General features: G+C 41.9%; 3 protein-coding genes and 1 long non-coding RNA gene across 5 annotated transcripts; 3 read left to right on the top strand and 1 right to left on the bottom strand.

Annotated features, from left to right (window-relative positions):
- On the top strand, positions 1-9,043 carry nmt2 (N-myristoyltransferase 2). Its single transcript, XM_062399178.1, has 12 exons — positions 1-165; positions 1,277-1,394; positions 1,877-2,018; positions 2,974-3,092; positions 3,190-3,281; positions 3,379-3,495; positions 3,595-3,765; positions 3,861-3,969; positions 4,075-4,245; positions 4,337-4,504; positions 4,662-4,799; positions 5,411-9,043. Exons 1-12 carry the CDS (start codon positions 56-58, stop codon positions 5,429-5,431), a joined length of 1,476 nt encoding a protein of 491 aa, XP_062255162.1. The 5' UTR covers positions 1-55; the 3' UTR covers positions 5,432-9,043.
- On the bottom strand, positions 9,037-11,478 carry rpp38 (ribonuclease P/MRP 38 subunit). 2 transcript variants are annotated; one of them, XM_062399179.1, is made up of 2 exons: positions 11,369-11,478; positions 9,037-10,680 (listed from the first exon to the last, which is right to left on the bottom strand). In XM_062399179.1, the coding sequence occupies exon 2, from the start codon at positions 10,654-10,656 to the stop codon at positions 9,787-9,789; it is 870 nt and encodes a 289-aa protein (XP_062255163.1). In that variant the 5' UTR covers positions 10,657-10,680; positions 11,369-11,478; the 3' UTR covers positions 9,037-9,786. The 2 variants fall into 2 exon arrangements, with proteins under 2 accessions (XP_062255163.1, XP_062255164.1); XM_062399180.1 differs by having other exon boundaries at positions 9,037-10,658; positions 11,369-11,467.
- A 48-nt stretch (positions 11,479-11,526) lies between these two features.
- Positions 11,527-14,409, top strand: LOC133964878 (uncharacterized). The gene is made up of 2 exons (XR_009923829.1): positions 11,527-11,682; positions 12,601-14,409. It is a non-coding gene; the product is annotated as an uncharacterized LOC133964878 (long non-coding RNA).
- A 437-nt stretch (positions 14,410-14,846) lies between these two features.
- Positions 14,847-17,283, top strand: acbd7 (acyl-CoA binding domain containing 7). The gene is made up of 4 exons (XM_062399181.1): positions 14,847-15,005; positions 15,753-15,870; positions 15,968-16,030; positions 16,805-17,283. The coding sequence occupies exons 1-4, from the start codon at positions 14,994-14,996 to the stop codon at positions 16,867-16,869; spliced, it is 258 nt and encodes an 85-aa protein (XP_062255165.1). The 5' UTR covers positions 14,847-14,993; the 3' UTR covers positions 16,870-17,283.
- The last annotated feature ends 43 nt before the right edge of the window (positions 17,284-17,326 follow it).

The raw sequence follows: 17,326 nt of genomic DNA on the forward strand, positions 1-17,326 counted from the left end.
TCTCTCCATCACACGGCCGCTCGCTGTTTTTTTTTTTAAAAGACATTTTTGTGTGATGGCGGAGGACAGCGAGTCCGCGGCCAGTCAGCAGAGCCTGGAGCTGGACGACCAGGACACCTGCGGGATAGACGGAGACAACGAGGAGGAGAATGAACATCTGCAGGGGTGAGGACGGCCTGTTCCCTCCGCCCGGGAGACGCACTGTTCCCGGCTGCCTGTTTGTGCGCTCCCTGTTTATACGTATATAGATATATATATGTGTGTGTGTGTGTGTGGATGGCTAGCGAGCGCAGTTAGCATTCAGCGTTAGCCGACGCAAAAACACCCAGGCGGTTTGCCTCAGGGCCGTCCCCTCCAGCCCGCACATGTGTTGTTGTGAGACCCGCGAGGTGTCGTCAGCGACGGGTTGATAAACACGTTAAACCGTCAGGGTGTGAATGAGTCCAGCGCCCGGGCTGAGTGACATCATGACAGCTAGCCGCTAACACGACCCGTTAGCTCGCTAACGTTAGGCTAGCTCCGCTGTCAGTCGTTGCTATGGTAGCTAACGTTAGCTGCTGCTGGGGTGTGTGTGTGTGTGTGTTTTTGTTTGTGTGTGTGTGTGGGGGGGGGGCTCCTGTGCTTATAGCTTTGTGAGGATGTTAAGCATGGACCCTACAGAGTGAGGACATATTTGCAAAGTGGGGACATTTTAACCGGTCCTCACTTGGTTTAAGGATTAAGTTAGGTTAGGGTTTGGCATTTAGTTGGGATGGTTAGGGTAAGGGGCTAGGGAATGCATTATGCTAATGAGTGTCCTCACTAAGATAGAAGTACAAATGTGTGTGTGTGGTCCAGGTATTACTCGTGTTGGGATTTAAATCTGTTTACACAGTCACATTGTAGGTACTTGCATTCTGTATGGGGACAAAAATCAAGTCCCCATAATGTAAATCATTTAAGTTAAAGGTGAAAATTATTTTAAGGTTAAGTTACGGTTTCAGTCAAAGTTAGGTTAATCTCAACTCTCCAACAAATCAATTACTTACATTGACTATAATGTACGTAATGTCCTCTGAAGTCTGAGACATGACTGTGTGTGTGTCTGTGAGGGATAAAGTTATCTCATTGGGACTTTTTCTGGTTTATAGACCTACTTCGCTACTTTGTTGTGACCAGTGGGCCTTGGCAATTTATCATTTCTTAGGTCGTGATTCAAGTTAGGGGTAAAGGGGATTTGAAATTGGGGTTAGTGTATTGATGTTTAACAGATGTTGGGTGTGTTTGACATCTGCAGGAGTCCAGGGGGAGATTTGGGGGCCAAGAGGAAGAAGAAGAAGCAGAAGAGGAAGAAAGAGAAGCCAAGCTCGGGGGGAGCCAAGTCTGACTCTGCCTCTGACTCTCAGGAGATTAAGGTGACCAGTCTGAAATATGCATACATAAATCCAAAATACACAACCCAGTTACTTGTAGTAGGTGAGATGATGGCTGAATTATAGTCCTTAAGCACATAATCAACAAGCCAAGAAAACCCTGTTTAATCTCCATCATTGTGAATGGATCAATAAGGGTCATTGAGCCTTGGCTTTATACACTGCTCATGACCTACAGTATGTTCTGCTGATGGGATGATTCAGCCAAATGCTAAGTGGTCTGATAAATGATAGTGACTGAAGAATAAACAATTCCCAGGATTCATTCAAGATTGAAGAGCGACCAGTAAAAATAATCCAATAATCAGGTGTTTTGGTCACATTTTAATTACTCAAGACATGCTGTTATGGGCAGTTTGATACTGTACACACTCAGGGATGTGTTTGTGTTGTCTTCAAACCTAAGGGCCACGCCCAAGACACATCATCATCTCATGTGTATGTGTCCCTTGTTCTACATGTAGAACCCTGGTTTACCCATTCAGAAGTTGCAGGACATCCAAAGAGCCATGGAGCTGCTGTCCTGCCAGGGTCCTGCAAAGAGCATCGACGAGGCAGCCAAGCACAAGTACCAGTTTTGGGACACTCAGCCTGTGCCAAAGCTAAGTAAGTACTGCTAGAGCCTTGTTTGTTTATTATTGGAATTAATTTTATTTGAAATATGCTGCAAGAATAAAGTTATGTTTAAAGCTTTTTTTGTCATTTGATGAGCTCTTAATGGTCCAGTGATCATTAATCGTATACAGAATTAGTGCAGTCATCATCTGGGAGAGCGTGGCCTAGGGGATAGAGCGGGTGCTCTGCAACAAGAAGGTCGCCGGTTCGAATCCCACTCTATCCCATCTGCATGCCTAAGTGTCCTTGGCAAGATACTGAACCCCTAGATGGCCCCTCATAAAAATGATGAGTGTTCTTAAAATGTAAGTCGCTTTGGATAAAAGCGTCAGCTAAATGACATGTAATGTAATGTAATCTATGAGGGGCCATTTAGGGGTTCAGTATCTTGCCCAAGGACACTTCGACATGCAGGTGTGGATGACTGAGGATCAAACCACCGACCTTCTGGTTTGAGGACGACCGTTCTGCACCAGCCGCCCTTTTTATATCACTTGTCAACAAACGGTTGCATATCAGCATTTAATAGGATGTATCAGGTTTAACAGCGTTTTTATGCACTTGTGCCAACACCAGGTTTTGGCTTGTCATATTCTTTGCTCTGTAAAGCCATTGTCCCAAAAACCTGTCAGTTGTGAAGTACAGTGGGGGTCCAGGCATTTTTAGTGATACCATATTGAACTGTTACCATGACAACTATTGGTCAAAGAGTCAGGTCTATGCAGGAGATTTATGATGAAGCTTGGTCAACATGAGCTCAACAGAAGACATTTTTTATAAATGTCTGAGAGATGCTGTCATTTTAATGTATTATAAAAACATACTTGTTTTTGGTGTTGACTCATGATCAGTGCTGCATTTGCCTTAAGTATCTACAATAAATTATTCCATTGGAATCGTGGTTGCTGGGAAAGTAGTTTGATATCCCTCTGTGCTATTTTTGCAGATGAAGTTGTGACGAGTCATGGGCCGATTGAAGCTGACAAAGACAACATCAGACAGGAGCCATATTCCTTACCTCAAGGCTTCATGTGGGACACTCTGGATCTCAGCAATGCAGATGTGGTGAGTACAGTGTTTGTCTCAGACACTCAAACATAAATGTATTTTTGGCAGAAGTGATGCACAAAATGAAATAACTGACTGGCTGTGTGTTTTCCAGCTGAAAGAGCTGTACACACTGTTAAATGAAAACTATGTGGAGGATGATGACAACATGTTTAGATTTGATTACTCACCAAACTTTCTCAAATGGTAAGCTTTCCCCTCAGTTGTTCTAATGAGCTGCTCAAATACATACAAGTGATGAATATGCACAGTGTTCAACTGACTGCATGTCTTCCCCTCTCAGGGCTCTGCGTCCACCTGGCTGGTTACCACAGTGGCATTGTGGAGTGAGAGTGTCCTCCAATAAGAAGCTTGTTGGCTTCATTAGTGCCATCCCTGCGGATATACGTATCTATGACACGTGAGCAACTGATCATACACATTGCGGAGCCCTCTGCATTGAAAAAGTCAAAGAAAACTCTTCTACACTAATGCACAAACCATCTCTGTGTTCCTCCAGGCTGAAAAGGATGGTAGAAATCAACTTCCTGTGTGTCCATAAGAAGCTGCGCTCAAAGCGTGTGGCTCCTGTGCTCATCAGAGAGATCACACGGAGAGTGAACTTGGAGGGGATATTTCAGGCAGTATACACAGCAGGAGTTGTACTCCCGAAACCTGTGTCCACATGCAGGTAAACTGCAGGATTCAGACATAAAACACCCAGGACTTGGTGTGAAAAAGTAATTTATGAAGCTAATACTCTTTAATTCCTTTTTCTCTGTACAGGTATTGGCATCGTTCTTTGAACCCCAGAAAACTTGTGGAAGTTAAATTCTCCCATCTGAGCAGAAACATGACCCTGCAAAGAACCATGAAACTCTACAGACTACCAGATGTAAACACACTACACACCGTCACTCAGGGATTTCTCTTTATAACTCTTATGAATGGCAGGAACTTGTATCGACCCTTTCCTCTCACTCTCACGCTCCTCATACAGAGCATCAAAACCCCAGGTCTGCGGCTGATGGAGAGACGTGACATCCGCCAAGTCACCGAGCTGCTGCAGAAATACCTTCAACGTTTCCAGCTTGCACCTTCTTTGGGGGAAGAGGAGGTCACTCACTGGCTTTTGCCGCAGGACAACATAATTGACACTTACGTAGTAGAGGTATTTGGAATCAGTTCAGTCAAGCCGACTCAGTGTTCATCTGTTGATTCCACTGTGTTTAAACAGCTTCTGTGTCTGCCTCTCTTCTCAGGGTGCTGGTGGTGTTCTGACAGATTTCACTAGCTTCTACACTCTGCCCTCGACGGTGATGCATCATCCTCTCCATAGGACCCTGAAGGCAGCTTATTCTTTTTACAATGTTCATACACAAACTCCGCTACTGGACCTAATGAATGATGCACTGATCTTGGCCAAACTGGTAATGCTACTTAATATTAATGCTTTTCTTCTCAGCTGTTGCTATAGAATTGTTTTTAGAGTTAAAGTGTGATCTAGATGTTTACAAATATTGTCTTGCTGCAGAGTGATTCGTTATAACGTTGGGTTTGTGATGTCTTCTTCTGTGTGTTTAACAGAAAGGTTTTGATGTGTTCAATGCCTTGGATTTAATGGAGAATAAGGGGTTCCTGGAGAAGCTCAAGTTTGGCATAGGAGATGGAAATCTGCAGTATTACCTCTACAATTGGAAGTGTCCACCTATGGACCCTGATAAGGTCAGTTACATGGTTTGTCAACGATTGTCACCACATCAGGGATCAGTTGGCACTTTCAGTTTTATAGACCTAAATGCTAATACTGCATAAAATTTAGGTTATTTTTTCAAACCCACAAAAGCTTGTTTGTGAATAATCATGTACAGAAAATGGACAATATGAGGGGGGTTGATTTAGGAGTATTATATTAGTAATGCATACGTGTATTTCATGTTGTATTTGTTTAATTTCTCATTCATTTGTACTGGGTTACATCAGCTATTAGAATATATTAAGTATAAATATTTCTCTTAGTTTCTGGTTTGAATCTCTCCTTTGTTCTCAGGAACTTGTATCTAGTTTCAGACCAGAGACTCGGTTTCCGCCATTAAACATAACAATTGTAAAGTAATGTGTCAATCTGCTGTCCAATAACTCTGCTGGGGATAAATATCTGATCAAACTAACCTTACGACAGTACTTGTGAAATCGGGGTGAAGAGTAAAGTAGTTTCCTTTTTGGCCCATCATGTTTTAATTTAGTGATGTAGAAGATTTTCCTTTGGCCGATGTAACCAGATCAAAACTGTTTCTATTCTTTTTGTCAAGACTGCTGAACCTCTTGTGTTTCAGGTTGGCCTCGTCCTTCAGTAGCACGTGTCCTCACAGCGGCTACAAAAAATACGGATTGAGAGGTTTTCTGGGACCTCTGGCTACTCCTTACCTGGACATACAGGTAGCCCAAGCTAGACAATGAAAACTACAACAGTCAAACCAACCTGGTGACCGGGCGGCGGTGCACCCGGCACTTGTGTCATCGAGAACATTCTCAGTTCCCCCGGAGCTGAAAACTCTTAAATCATCAACATCCTGAATGTGAAGTCATGCTATGCCTGAGATACTCACACAGTACAACGCTCCCATTTCAAAACACATCAGTTTGACATTCAAGAGGATGCCTTGATATTCATGAGTCTTTGTTTAGCTCTTCCTCAGCAGACCCTTTGTTACAAGGTACGGACGGGTTGTTTCATTTCATTGAGGGAAACCGTGTAAATCAGGGATGGGGAACCTTTTTTCTACCAGGGGCCATTTTAGTTTTTAAAACATCCTTACACAGTAAATTATTGTTTATTATTGACACATTTATCGCACCAGGGCTCCTGACTAAGTTTTGGTTGCACTGGTGTGCCTAACTTTTTCCTTTAGGTGCACCCAACATTTTCACTGCGCCCTTTGGTACCACAATAATACACCTTTTAAACCTTCTCTTGGCAGTTCAGATACACATTTAATATCTGAACTGGGTAGTGCCACTGATCTCCCAAATCGATTGGATATTCAATCACAAGGTCTCGATTTGATTCGATTATGTAACTGTGTAAGGAAACCTCTAACTTTATTGACTTTAGAATTTGTTGTATTAAGGTTAGTATACCAGCGTTTCCTTGACGACTGGGAGTGTGTGTGTGTGTGTTTGCGCGAGTCGCTCTTCACAACAAACAGTTATGTGAGTGTGTGATTTTAAACTCGGCCTCACTCCCTAATTCGGAGGATAAGACTCGATCAAATACACAGACGCACCAGCTAAATGTTAGTGCGACCAAGGACCCCATTGTTAAATCGCCCTTCACCGATTTTTTTCATGTATATATATGAATTGCCTCGCAGGCCGCACGTTCCCCACCCCTGATGTAAATGATAATCCGCAAGTAAACAAACTTTTCTAATTGGGTTCAAGTCCAAACAATTAGTTATTGCATACCAACAGCAGCTGAACATTTGTTCTCATATCAGTGTGGTCGGAAGGATCTCTGCTGGTTGTGTCATGGCCTCAGTAGAGTTGTTTCTTTGATAAGAGAAACATCTGTCACCTTTTTTCACCTCAAACATTCATACCTTTAAATCACAAATGTAGAGAACAAGGAAGGACTTATCCAGCTGGTGCATTAATCGACATGTTTTTGTTCAAAATATATAGTCACCTGTACATTTAGAGTCAGATCATATTAATCCTGTAGAGTGCTTTTGGGGTGTGGGAGGGCTGATCCAAAGTATTTTTCCTCTTAAGTAGTGTAGATGTCACTGGGTTTGTTCGGTCAATTAAGGTTTAAGGGGTTTTCATGAAGAATGTATTGCATCAATGAAGCACAATTTTTCAGTTCTTAAACCAGAAGGAGGTTCCTTTAAGGGTCAGGGTGCCCAGATTTCGAAACTGATGAGTTGCAGAACAGAGTGTCAACTTTGTTATTTCATTTGATTTAAGCTGCTTTCACATTATAAACCTGTTTCTAGAGATTCCATTTTTAAAACAACACTCTTACAATACGTTATCTAGTTATTATATCTGATGTGCTCATGCAGATGTTAGAATCGATTGCATGTCAGTGGTGGGATGTCCAGTTAGCAAGGCTGCTGAATAAGTAACTTTTTATACACAAACTGAGAGGTGCTCAGCAGTGCAGTAAAACACTGGGCAGGAAACACACATAACTAGAATGGCATTCAGTAAGCCAAAGACCTCCCCCAAGGCCCAACAGTTCCCTTATAAAGCCACATTTAAATTCCCTAAATCCAGTCATTATCTGGAACTGCACAATAACCCCTACCTATAAATATGCCTGAGTTTTTCCATCCGGGTCCATGTGCTAGTTCCTGAGAAATTAATGAAAATGTTTTTGTTTTTTTAAGTACTTTCTTTAAACGTTACAGAAAATCCTGGACCTGCCACAAAATGCAAAGGGTTCTTTCTTTGCTCCCGTCCCATCCTTTCAAAAAGTTGTGTGGAAATTTGTTCGGTAATAAAATATAGTATAATAAATAAAGAGGCAAAAACAGAACCGCATTGGCAGAGGAAAACACCAGTTTAACAACATTCAAGTGATATTGACTTTTCAAGTTCTACTAAAACATTTTCAAAAATGGTCACTTTCTCTCTCTAGAGGCAGTTTTATATTGTGGGAATTGTGCATGTGCTTTGACATAGTGCATGTTCTCAGCTAAGTCCCATTTAAAACTGTCAGTTTTATTTTTAGTCATTGTCGCACAGGCCGCTTGCAAAGCATTTATCACTTCCTACTTTAAATAGCCTGTTGCAAAGCAAAAACAAACTAGTCCCTGTAAAATTGCAGAACACTACGGTCGTAAGCATTTCTGAACCGATTCTCGTTCAAACTCTGGAGAATTTAGCACAACTCTCAAACGGTCTGAAGCAATTTCCAACAGCATGCTGAATCCACTGAAGCCTGTGTCAGTAACCGCGTCAATTTGAAATGTGAGCATTTCCTGGTTTTCCAGTCTGCATTCTTATTGACTTCTCTCTCAGATTTGTTTTTAATGGTACTGTATTTTGTGTGTCTGAAAAATATACTGTAGGTTATTTTTTTAGTGTGTTGTGCAGCTACTTGCGTGAAACAGTTCTGATATTTATAATTGTACTTTGCAAAAGTGTCTTAAGACATCATTCTTCTTTTTCTTTCCAGTATTTCCCTAAGAATTCCAGTGAAACGGTTGATTTCAGATGTGTCCCTCCACTCACGCTGTGGTGGTTTCCTCAAAAAGGGTTTAAATGTTAAACAGTCTTTTCTTTGTCCCTTTTGTTCGATGTTCCTGTTCCCGTGGCTCTGTGTAACTGAAGAGGTAAAGGCTGCTGCAATCTTCGTCATTGATTTTTCTCTGTGATGTAGTTTCCTTCTCATCCCTTTATAAATTAGCAAGAAAAGAACGACTGATGAACAGTGTTCAACGATTTTTTCTTTTGACCATTGAAAGGTTGAACGAGTTACTTTCACAAAGAGGGAAGCTACCAGGTTTACTGAAACACTGAAACCAGTTGCAGAGTGGACAGTGTGCCTCATGGATGTTGGTTGTCACGGATGTGTTGCCTGCAGCTGTTTGAATGAACTTGGAGCATGTCAGTTTTGCTGCCGTGTTGATTTTAGAGATGATGTTACTTAGCTACACCCTTTAGTGAGAACTCAACCTGAAGTACCTGCCTTATTTAAAAAACAATGATTTGTTTATTTTTTATTTTAAGTTTTGGGGATGGGCTGGGGGGGGCGGGTATGTACTTTTGAACCGACATACAGCTTTCTCTAACTTAAGAACAACATTTTTATTCAGATCCATCGTAAGCTGTGATAAAGCTGAAGAACTTGTACCAGCATCATATAAGACATGACCCCATGCAAATAACAATCTGTTCCAACACGCGTCGGCTATACCAGCATGGATGTTTGATTGAATAAACACACTTTGAAAAAGGTACACGCCTGTGGTTTATTATGGTCTGTTCATTACAAACACTGCAAATTCTGTTTTTGTCACATTCATCAAAAAGCCAAACAACACATTGCCAGTTATTTAAATCAATAATTACCAACACTTAGATTTGTTTGTTCTATGTTTTGTCTGTTAAATATCACATTTTGACAAAAACTAAATTCAAAAGGGACCATTAAACTTTTTAACTAAGTCACTGATTCATATAAACTGCAGTTCATCCTCAAAACCATAGTGTATGAGAGTTTTTCTTGCCATCAGTCCATCCTGCTACGGGTCTCCATTCATGTCAGTGCAGCAAGAATATTGTTTTACTTGTTCATTAAAGGATCCAAAAACTCATGGAGAAGCTGTAATAGACGATATTTGGCCAAGCAAGTTTCTGGTGAGTTGATTTACAAAATATATTCAGGGATTATAAACTAACTGCTGAATGGTTGAAATGGTGGAAAACAACAGTGAATCTCAACACATGGGAGTCAGCAGGATTCCCAAGATTAATCTAATGAATAACAACATGGTAACATAATAAAACACTGGATATCCCCCACCTCTCAAAATCTCTAAAAGTTCTTAAAACTAAATAATAAATCCATCCCATATCCAGGAACTAACCTGTGACCAGACGTCACCAGGACGAAAACGTTGGGAGCCTCCGGGCTATAACATGAAATAACACAGGAGTGGTCCAACAACATTCAGCCAGACATTCTCTTTAGTTTGACAGTCTACTTTTTTTTCTTTTTCTTTGCAGGATTAGCAACTACTCTCTTCACTATGAGCCGCTGCAGAGTCCAGGAGGAGGGAGACTCTGTCACCGCCTCAGTCTCACTCTCCAGTTTTCTTTTCTGGCCTCCCTTCTCTCCAGCCGGCGCCTCATCCTCCATGTCTGCAGGGTCGTCAGGAGTCACAGCGGCTGCACCACCGGGTGGAGCTGCACCCGGTAGCCATGCAATGTTCAGTGAAGGCACTCTGGGTTTTATGGCCTCAACGGTGTCGGTGAAGATGTCCTTGTCACGGGAGGCACAGCGTCTGAATCCCAGTGCCAGGACACTTTTCAGCCCCAGCGGCTCCGACACGCTCTGGCTCAGCCGGGGAACCTGGCACGCCGGCACTCCTCGCGTTGCACTCAGAGGGATCAGGTGACTTGTCATGTGATTGGGTTTGACGGACTTACACACCAACACCAATCTGAGCTCATTTCTCTCCAGAGCCTTGGTGACCTCGTTGATGCCAATGGCCAGCTGTCGTCGGGCCGCCACATCTGTCCAGCCGTTTTTAGAAGAATCCTGCACCTGGGCGACGGGCTCCGGTGTTTCAGCGGCAGCAGCAGCGACGAGCTCCGGTGTTGCGGCGGCGGCAGCAGCAGCAGCAGCAGATTCCTGCTCCTTCTTCTTCTTCCTCCATGGGCGAAATATTTTCACCTCTTTCTTCTCAAGGCCCATGGAGAACAGCTTGTCCTTCAGGGTCAGCAGGATGAACTGCATGTCCTCTTGGGGGAGTGGGCTCCATGTTGGGTTGAAGGGTGAGGCGAGGGAGGTCTTACCTGGAGGCGGCCTTTTGAGTTCCTTTTTCCCCAGCTTCTTTTGAGTGGCCATTTCTGCTTCGACAAACAAAATCAGCTGGTGAACAAAAATGAAGAGAAAGCACAGTGTCAAGATTTATTTTTCTTTATTTATTGATTTCTTCCAGAAGCACTGACAATTTGTGTTGTGATTCAGTACCTTCATCAACAGAAGTACAATTTCGAGGTACTGTTATGTACAGTATGTATTTCCCTGAGTTGTTACACAACATTTGACATTTTCAGATAATCAATGAAGGATGTTTTATTTCATTAGAAGGAGAATCAGCCCCATATTAACCAGCTGAAACGTTTAAGTGATATTGTGATCAATCTAATACACATATCTCAGATATTAATGAATCAAACTTTATTTTTAAAGCACATTCAGGCTAGTGAAGTTCAAAGTGCTTCACATTTGACTGATGAGCCGATAAAAGACCAAACATTAAAAATACGTGATACTACTTAAATACTACAACTTAGTCAGTCAGTGTACAATTCATCCTTTGACATTTGCTATTTTAAATATAATTAAATATATTTTAGACTATAAGAAATGTAAATATATGTAAAAACTGTTGAATGTTGTACGTACTTCAACGTTTCAATGTAAAGAGAAACATCTGCGTGCTTCTGCTGATCACAGTTTATCCACAATAAACACTGTCAACTCGTAATGTTTCCATCCACTGATCAACCACGTGGCACCATGAAAACACGAAGACCACAGGACGTTACTTTACCTGGATGTTAACGCAGAGGAATCCCTGTTAAACAGAATCACGTCTTCACCAGCGACAACATGGGAGAACCACTGCGCGCCGCCATGTTGTTTGAATCAAAATAACTTTATTTACAAAGAACAGAGAGCGGCGACTAGCGTTCAAACTGCAGTACTACATTTAAACATTCACAGTTAGAAACATCTCTGGCAGCCGGCAGCAGCAGCACACCTACTGATGCCGCAGCGGGCGCCGGTCGTGGAGGGGTCCGCTGTGTTTCCACCGTGTGGCGGGCGGCGCTGAAGGGAGAGCCGTGACATTGAGAGGGCTGTCAGGTGAGTGGTGCATTCGCCTTATGGCCTGGGCTAGGCTAGGCTAGTTTTCTACAAGTGTTTGCACGTGACGCAGTTCAAGACAATAACAATTAGCTCTAAAGATACGAAGACATTGTAACTCAAATGTTTTGGCTTCATTCTCGAGCAGATCACGAGAGTTCAGTGTTGCTAACTGGGAACTGCAGTCATCAGGTTGAATCTGACCTGTCAGACAGACATAGCTAACATTTGTTTTTGCTTTTGATATTTACCAACAATAAAAAAAAACAAAAAGAAACAAAGCAGATCTGCTAAACAAGCACAATTCAATGTGTTGTCATTCATCAAGTCATGATGAAACAGCTTTACTCCTATTTTCTGTGGTTAGTGATGTTTATGTTAAAACAGGACTTACAAACAACAACAGGAGGACACTTTTCAAATTAAACATATCGTAATGTAAACAATGATGGAGCAAGACACAAACTCAATGATAACTGAAAGTAATAGGCTGACATTCAAATGCAAAATACTAATATTGTTATTCCTGGCCGGCCCCGGGTCTGATATTACCAGGCAACAATTTAAGCCTCTAACCCTGTTAAAATACTTTCTTCTTCCAGGGTGGGTTATGGGTCCTTAAAAAGTCTTTAATTAAATATTGAAATAAAAAGCTTTAAAGTAATAAATTGTCTAACGTTCAGATCGGATGAGTCTTAATTATTTACTCTCTAGCCAGCCTGCTAGCTAGTTTACGAACATGGGGATTCAAGCTTGACTACCACGTGTACTCGTGGTGGTTAAAGTCAGTGGCTGGAAGTGCTTTTAAAGAAAGATATAGTTGGGTTAAAAGATTCTCAAAGTTGGGACACTGGGGAGATCAAGTTTTAAAGTTGTTGTAAAACAAATCTCAAACAATTTATTTTTCTTTTCTACAAGGTAGAAGATCCTGGAATTGAGAGACTCCACCTGCAGGTCGGCTGGTGGAGAGGATGATGACAGTGTAAAGCAAAGACAGACACATCGCAGAAAAGGGGACAGAGGCTTGAGAAGCAGTGGGTGGTGGATGAGGACAATGAGGGTTCTGGATTGGTCAGTAGGGACCCACCTATCACACCTGCAGTGGATAAACAAGAGGATTACCTTCTCTTTTTATCTGCCCAAGTTGATCCTCCCACGAGGGGATGAAGCAGCCACTCACCTCTCTGTTGAATGTCCACGGAGGATACTTTGATTACAAAGACTGGCCATTTATAATATGAGTCTGTGCGTGTGGGTTATCTGCTGAATGCCACAAGAACCACACATCAAGGCATAGCATGAGAGATGGATGGAGTTGATGGGCTAATAGTCCAATAAAACCAAGTTTACTTCCTGTCAGCTTCTCTCTTTAGCAATGTGCAATATTGAATTAGCTTGGACCACTAAAGAATGTTTGTATTAAACTATGAAATGGTCTCAATCTCCTTATTCACCTTCCTTCAATGTTTCTCCTCCCTCTCCCTCTCTCAGCAGCAAAATGACAGCAACCCAAGTCGCAAACAGAACCTGTCCCGTTGGCTGTCGGAGTACGGCCCTGGCGAGTTAAACTGGCATATGCCGTTCCACTCGACGCCGCTGGATGCACAAAAACAGAAAAACAAACCTTAACAAAACAACCTCACAACAGTTCCTCATAGCAGCATGATGCATACAAAGAGAAATATAAAAACTAATTTTGGCAGCATAGTAGGGACAATTGCTGATGTCACCACCCGTGGCTCCGTGGACAGGCAAGCCAGTATCTAAAACCTCCTCCTGGATGGCTCCCTGTGTGAACAGTCAGGCGGCGGCTCGCACAGAATTTGCGTTTCTGCCTCAGGTGTGTGTCCCTGACGTACACGCTGCGGTGATAGACTGCGGTTAGAGTCAAAGATGAATAAAAAAAAGATGAAATTATCAGGTGCACAATTCAGAAAGCACCGCAAAGTAGAGGAGGAGAAGAAAGAACAATATAGAGGTATCACCCCGATTGTGGACATCATTAATGTTTATTTGTGTCGACATGACATGATATATCAGTAAGGCTTAAATCAGAATCTTTTTATAATTTTTATTATATATTTTTATTGTTTTTTATAGTTTACAATTTTGTCTGCCCGTGTGTGCATCTCTATACAGTCCAAAAGCTCTTGGGGATGCATGACAGTTTGCGTGTGTATGTTTGGGGGTGGCAATTTGTTATCTCACCTAGGGTGCCAACATTCCCAGGGCCAGCCATGGTCTACCGTTATGTTTTAAAACAATTACTTGTAAGTTTTTCCTTACAAGAACAATAACCATGGGTCCTAATCAATCAATCAATCAATCAATGTTTATTTGTATAGCCCATACAAATCACAATTTGTCTCATTGGGATTTAACAAGGTATTACATTATATCTGTACAGGAGAAAAGTGTCTAAATTCCACAGATGCTCCTTTCTCCTTCTTAACAGTACCAAAGGTCAGGTTATAGATAAAGGAGCAACCAACAGTTCATTGTAGCGTCTATGCTTAGGGACTTTCATATCTAACTCAAATACTCCAGACAGAGGGGAAACAGCATGATCAAGGTTACATTGTATGAGATTTGATCATGATCAATCAGAGGGGAAATAAACATGATGATATTGTGGTCAAATGTTATATTTCCCTTACAGTTTGTATGTTGTTTCACCTTCAGGTCTCCTTGATGCATCAAGTCTCCATTAAAACCTTCTGCATAAGACATCTGCTTCTGCCTGAGTTCTAACTTCCTTAAGAATCACAATTTGTGCACAGTAGTAAACTTCAAAAGACTTTACAGATGACTGAGAATTGATATAATGTAATATAAAATAATATAATATCACAATGAATAAGAATCATTTGCTGCTACTACTAAATACAAGTAAAAACAAAGCCATCGATAAGTATAAGTGGAAATATCCCCTTAAAAAGAAAAACTGTATCCTTAAGTGTCACATCCACGTTATAACTGGATTATTTTGGGATATTACTCATAAATCAAGCATTTTAATAGAGTGTTGAAAAATGTAGACAGGATACTGGTTGGAAGCTAATGTCAGATCAAGCTAGACAGCTGCACCCGAGAGACACGTGCTGTATGTGGGCTGTGTGTCAGGGTCACTGATATGAGTGTGTGTGTGTGTGAGTTAGTTACTGGGACAGTGTGTGAGTGAGGGGGACAGGCAGCCAATCAGCTGCTGCGCTGCTCCCGGCTCCCTCCTCCTCTGCTGCTCTGCAACCACAGCTGCGTCGAGCTTCAACAACCGAACACGTTCATCTCATCCAGCTCCTGCAACAGCGATCATGTCTAACCAGGTAATTTATTCCTTCTGCAACTATCACCGTATCAGAGCGATCGGATTCATTGTCTGCGCTGGGGGAGGAGAAGCGGTTGTAACGGTCGGGTGTTCTCGCCCTCTGCTGTGTATGCTGTCATCCATCTTTGAATGTGTGTCAAAAACCAGCTCCTAACAGCTTCCTCCTCTAGAGCTGAGTCTGTTTGGTGCAACTGAACAAAAAGGAGAAAGGATTAGATCATATTGGGATGCAGGATTAGGAATCTGAGAGAATCTGGCTCTAACTGATGAAGAATACTTAACCAACTCCTGAAATATCCATCCTGACTAATAGTTTAGGTTTAGCTCTTTGCTTCAGAAATAACATTCACATGCAGGAGGTGCACAGGGTTGAGAGGTGTCCCTCCTGTTCAAAGTCCAGAACGATCTGTTGTGCAAGGGCAATTCGATTATTCAAACAGGCACAAAGCCCTGGACTGTTAATAAAAGCCCATTGTTTGTCTCCAGCTTGTGCAACAATACGTCTCCCCGGCTCCACACACCATGAATAGAAAACCAGGCTCGGATTTCTTAATCACTTTGTAACTAATTAATATGCACATTCTCATATTCTGTGAATACTATACACTCACACTGCAGCAAATAACTAAAAGACTGGGTCAGAAACAGCAGAAACTCTGTTTAAATTCTCATCAGGTTATCAGAATCTCTGAGAAATACAAAGAGTGACTTGTCTGTGTCTCTTGTGACCGTCTGTGACCCGCAGGCTGAGTTTGAGCAGATGGCCGAGGACGTGAAGAAGGTGAAGACGAAGCCCTCCGACCAGGAGCTGCTGGAGCTGTATGGGCTTTATAAGCAGTCGACGGTTGGAGACGTTAACATCGGTATGACCTGCTGCACTAAAACAGAATCACCTTCATGCGACATGCTCCCTGAATTCTGAAAGTTTCCTCCTCTCTGTGTGATTTCACCACGTTGTAGATCAACCAGGGATGTTTGACATGAAAGGAAAAGCCAAGTGGAACGCCTGGAACTCCAGGAAAGGTAAAAAGTTAAAGTTGTTACTGGGAATAACTGTGTTATTGTGTTAGATAAACTGTTTTTTTTAACCTGAATAGATTTCATTTGATTTATTTAATATTTAAAAGTGCCATACCCATTATAAACCTACCTGCATGCTGGGGATGGGCTGTTTTCTTGGCCTGTGGGGATGCTGGTTGCCGCTTTCCTTCTGAAACTGCAAAGGTGACCTGAGGTAATGAACCGAAGGAAGTAAGGCCAGGCTGAAAGACTTTCTCAGCAGGAACCTGAAGCCACACTACTGCTGCTGCACAAAGAGCTGTTCCCCAATCATTAGTTAAGTGAAGCCTGACGCACAAACTGGAGAATCAGTTGTCGTTGTTGTCAGGAAGACGCTGTTTATGAGTTAATGCAAAATGTTGCACATTTTCAAATTCATCAAACGGTTGTTGAGACATTCAATTTCTGCACCAAATTATGTTCCAATCCGTCCATTGGAAGTTGAGATATTTCCTAGACTCAATTAACCTTGACCCACTGGTTGCGCCAAAGGAAAAGTTGGCACCACCAACATCTGTACCAGATTTTATGGCAGTCAATGTTGCAGCCATAGACTTTATGTAAAGATGGACCATTAGTCTCCACTTCCTCCTTTTGAGCCCAAATATCCTGGATACGGGTGCAGCCATCTTGCACTTTTGATGTATTTTGGAATCTGAAGAGTAGTTATCCTGGAGCTGCCGGCTAAAAAGTGATACTCTGAGTTTGTAATATATCTGTATTTACTCACTCTTTCAGGAATGTCCAAGGACGATGCCATGTCAGCCTACATCACCATCGCAAAGGGAATCATCAGCAAATAAGGGATGTAAAACTGAAGAGGCAGAACTAATGCAGACAACAAATACTAACTCCAATACTAAAACAATACTGATGCCTACAAAACAAGTAACCTTCTGCAGTCAGAGGCCATCTTCATACAGGATAATGTGAAATTTTAGATATTTTCTTTTATTTTCATCTTGCCATGTTGTTTGTGTTTATTTAGGTTAACTAAAAAACATCTATGCATCCTCTGAGAATAAAACGTTAACATTTCTTATCACAATTGCTGTTTTATCTACGTTATGTTGTTTACACCTATAATCCACATGTGCATGGCAATATTTGGCAAACTTGTGCACTTTGATATGTAGCTTGATAACACCAAAAGCTGTGACGTGTCAACATTGTTAACTGCACAAGTTTGTAAATTAAATCTCTTTCTCCACTGTTTAGATTTCTGTTCTTTGTTCTTTTCTGTTGGGAATCTGTCTGTCC

Source organism: Platichthys flesus, chromosome 11 (genome assembly GCF_949316205.1).
Source record: "Platichthys flesus chromosome 11, fPlaFle2.1, whole genome shotgun sequence".
In the NCBI taxonomy this organism is placed as follows: domain Eukaryota; kingdom Metazoa; phylum Chordata; class Actinopteri; order Pleuronectiformes; family Pleuronectidae; genus Platichthys; species Platichthys flesus.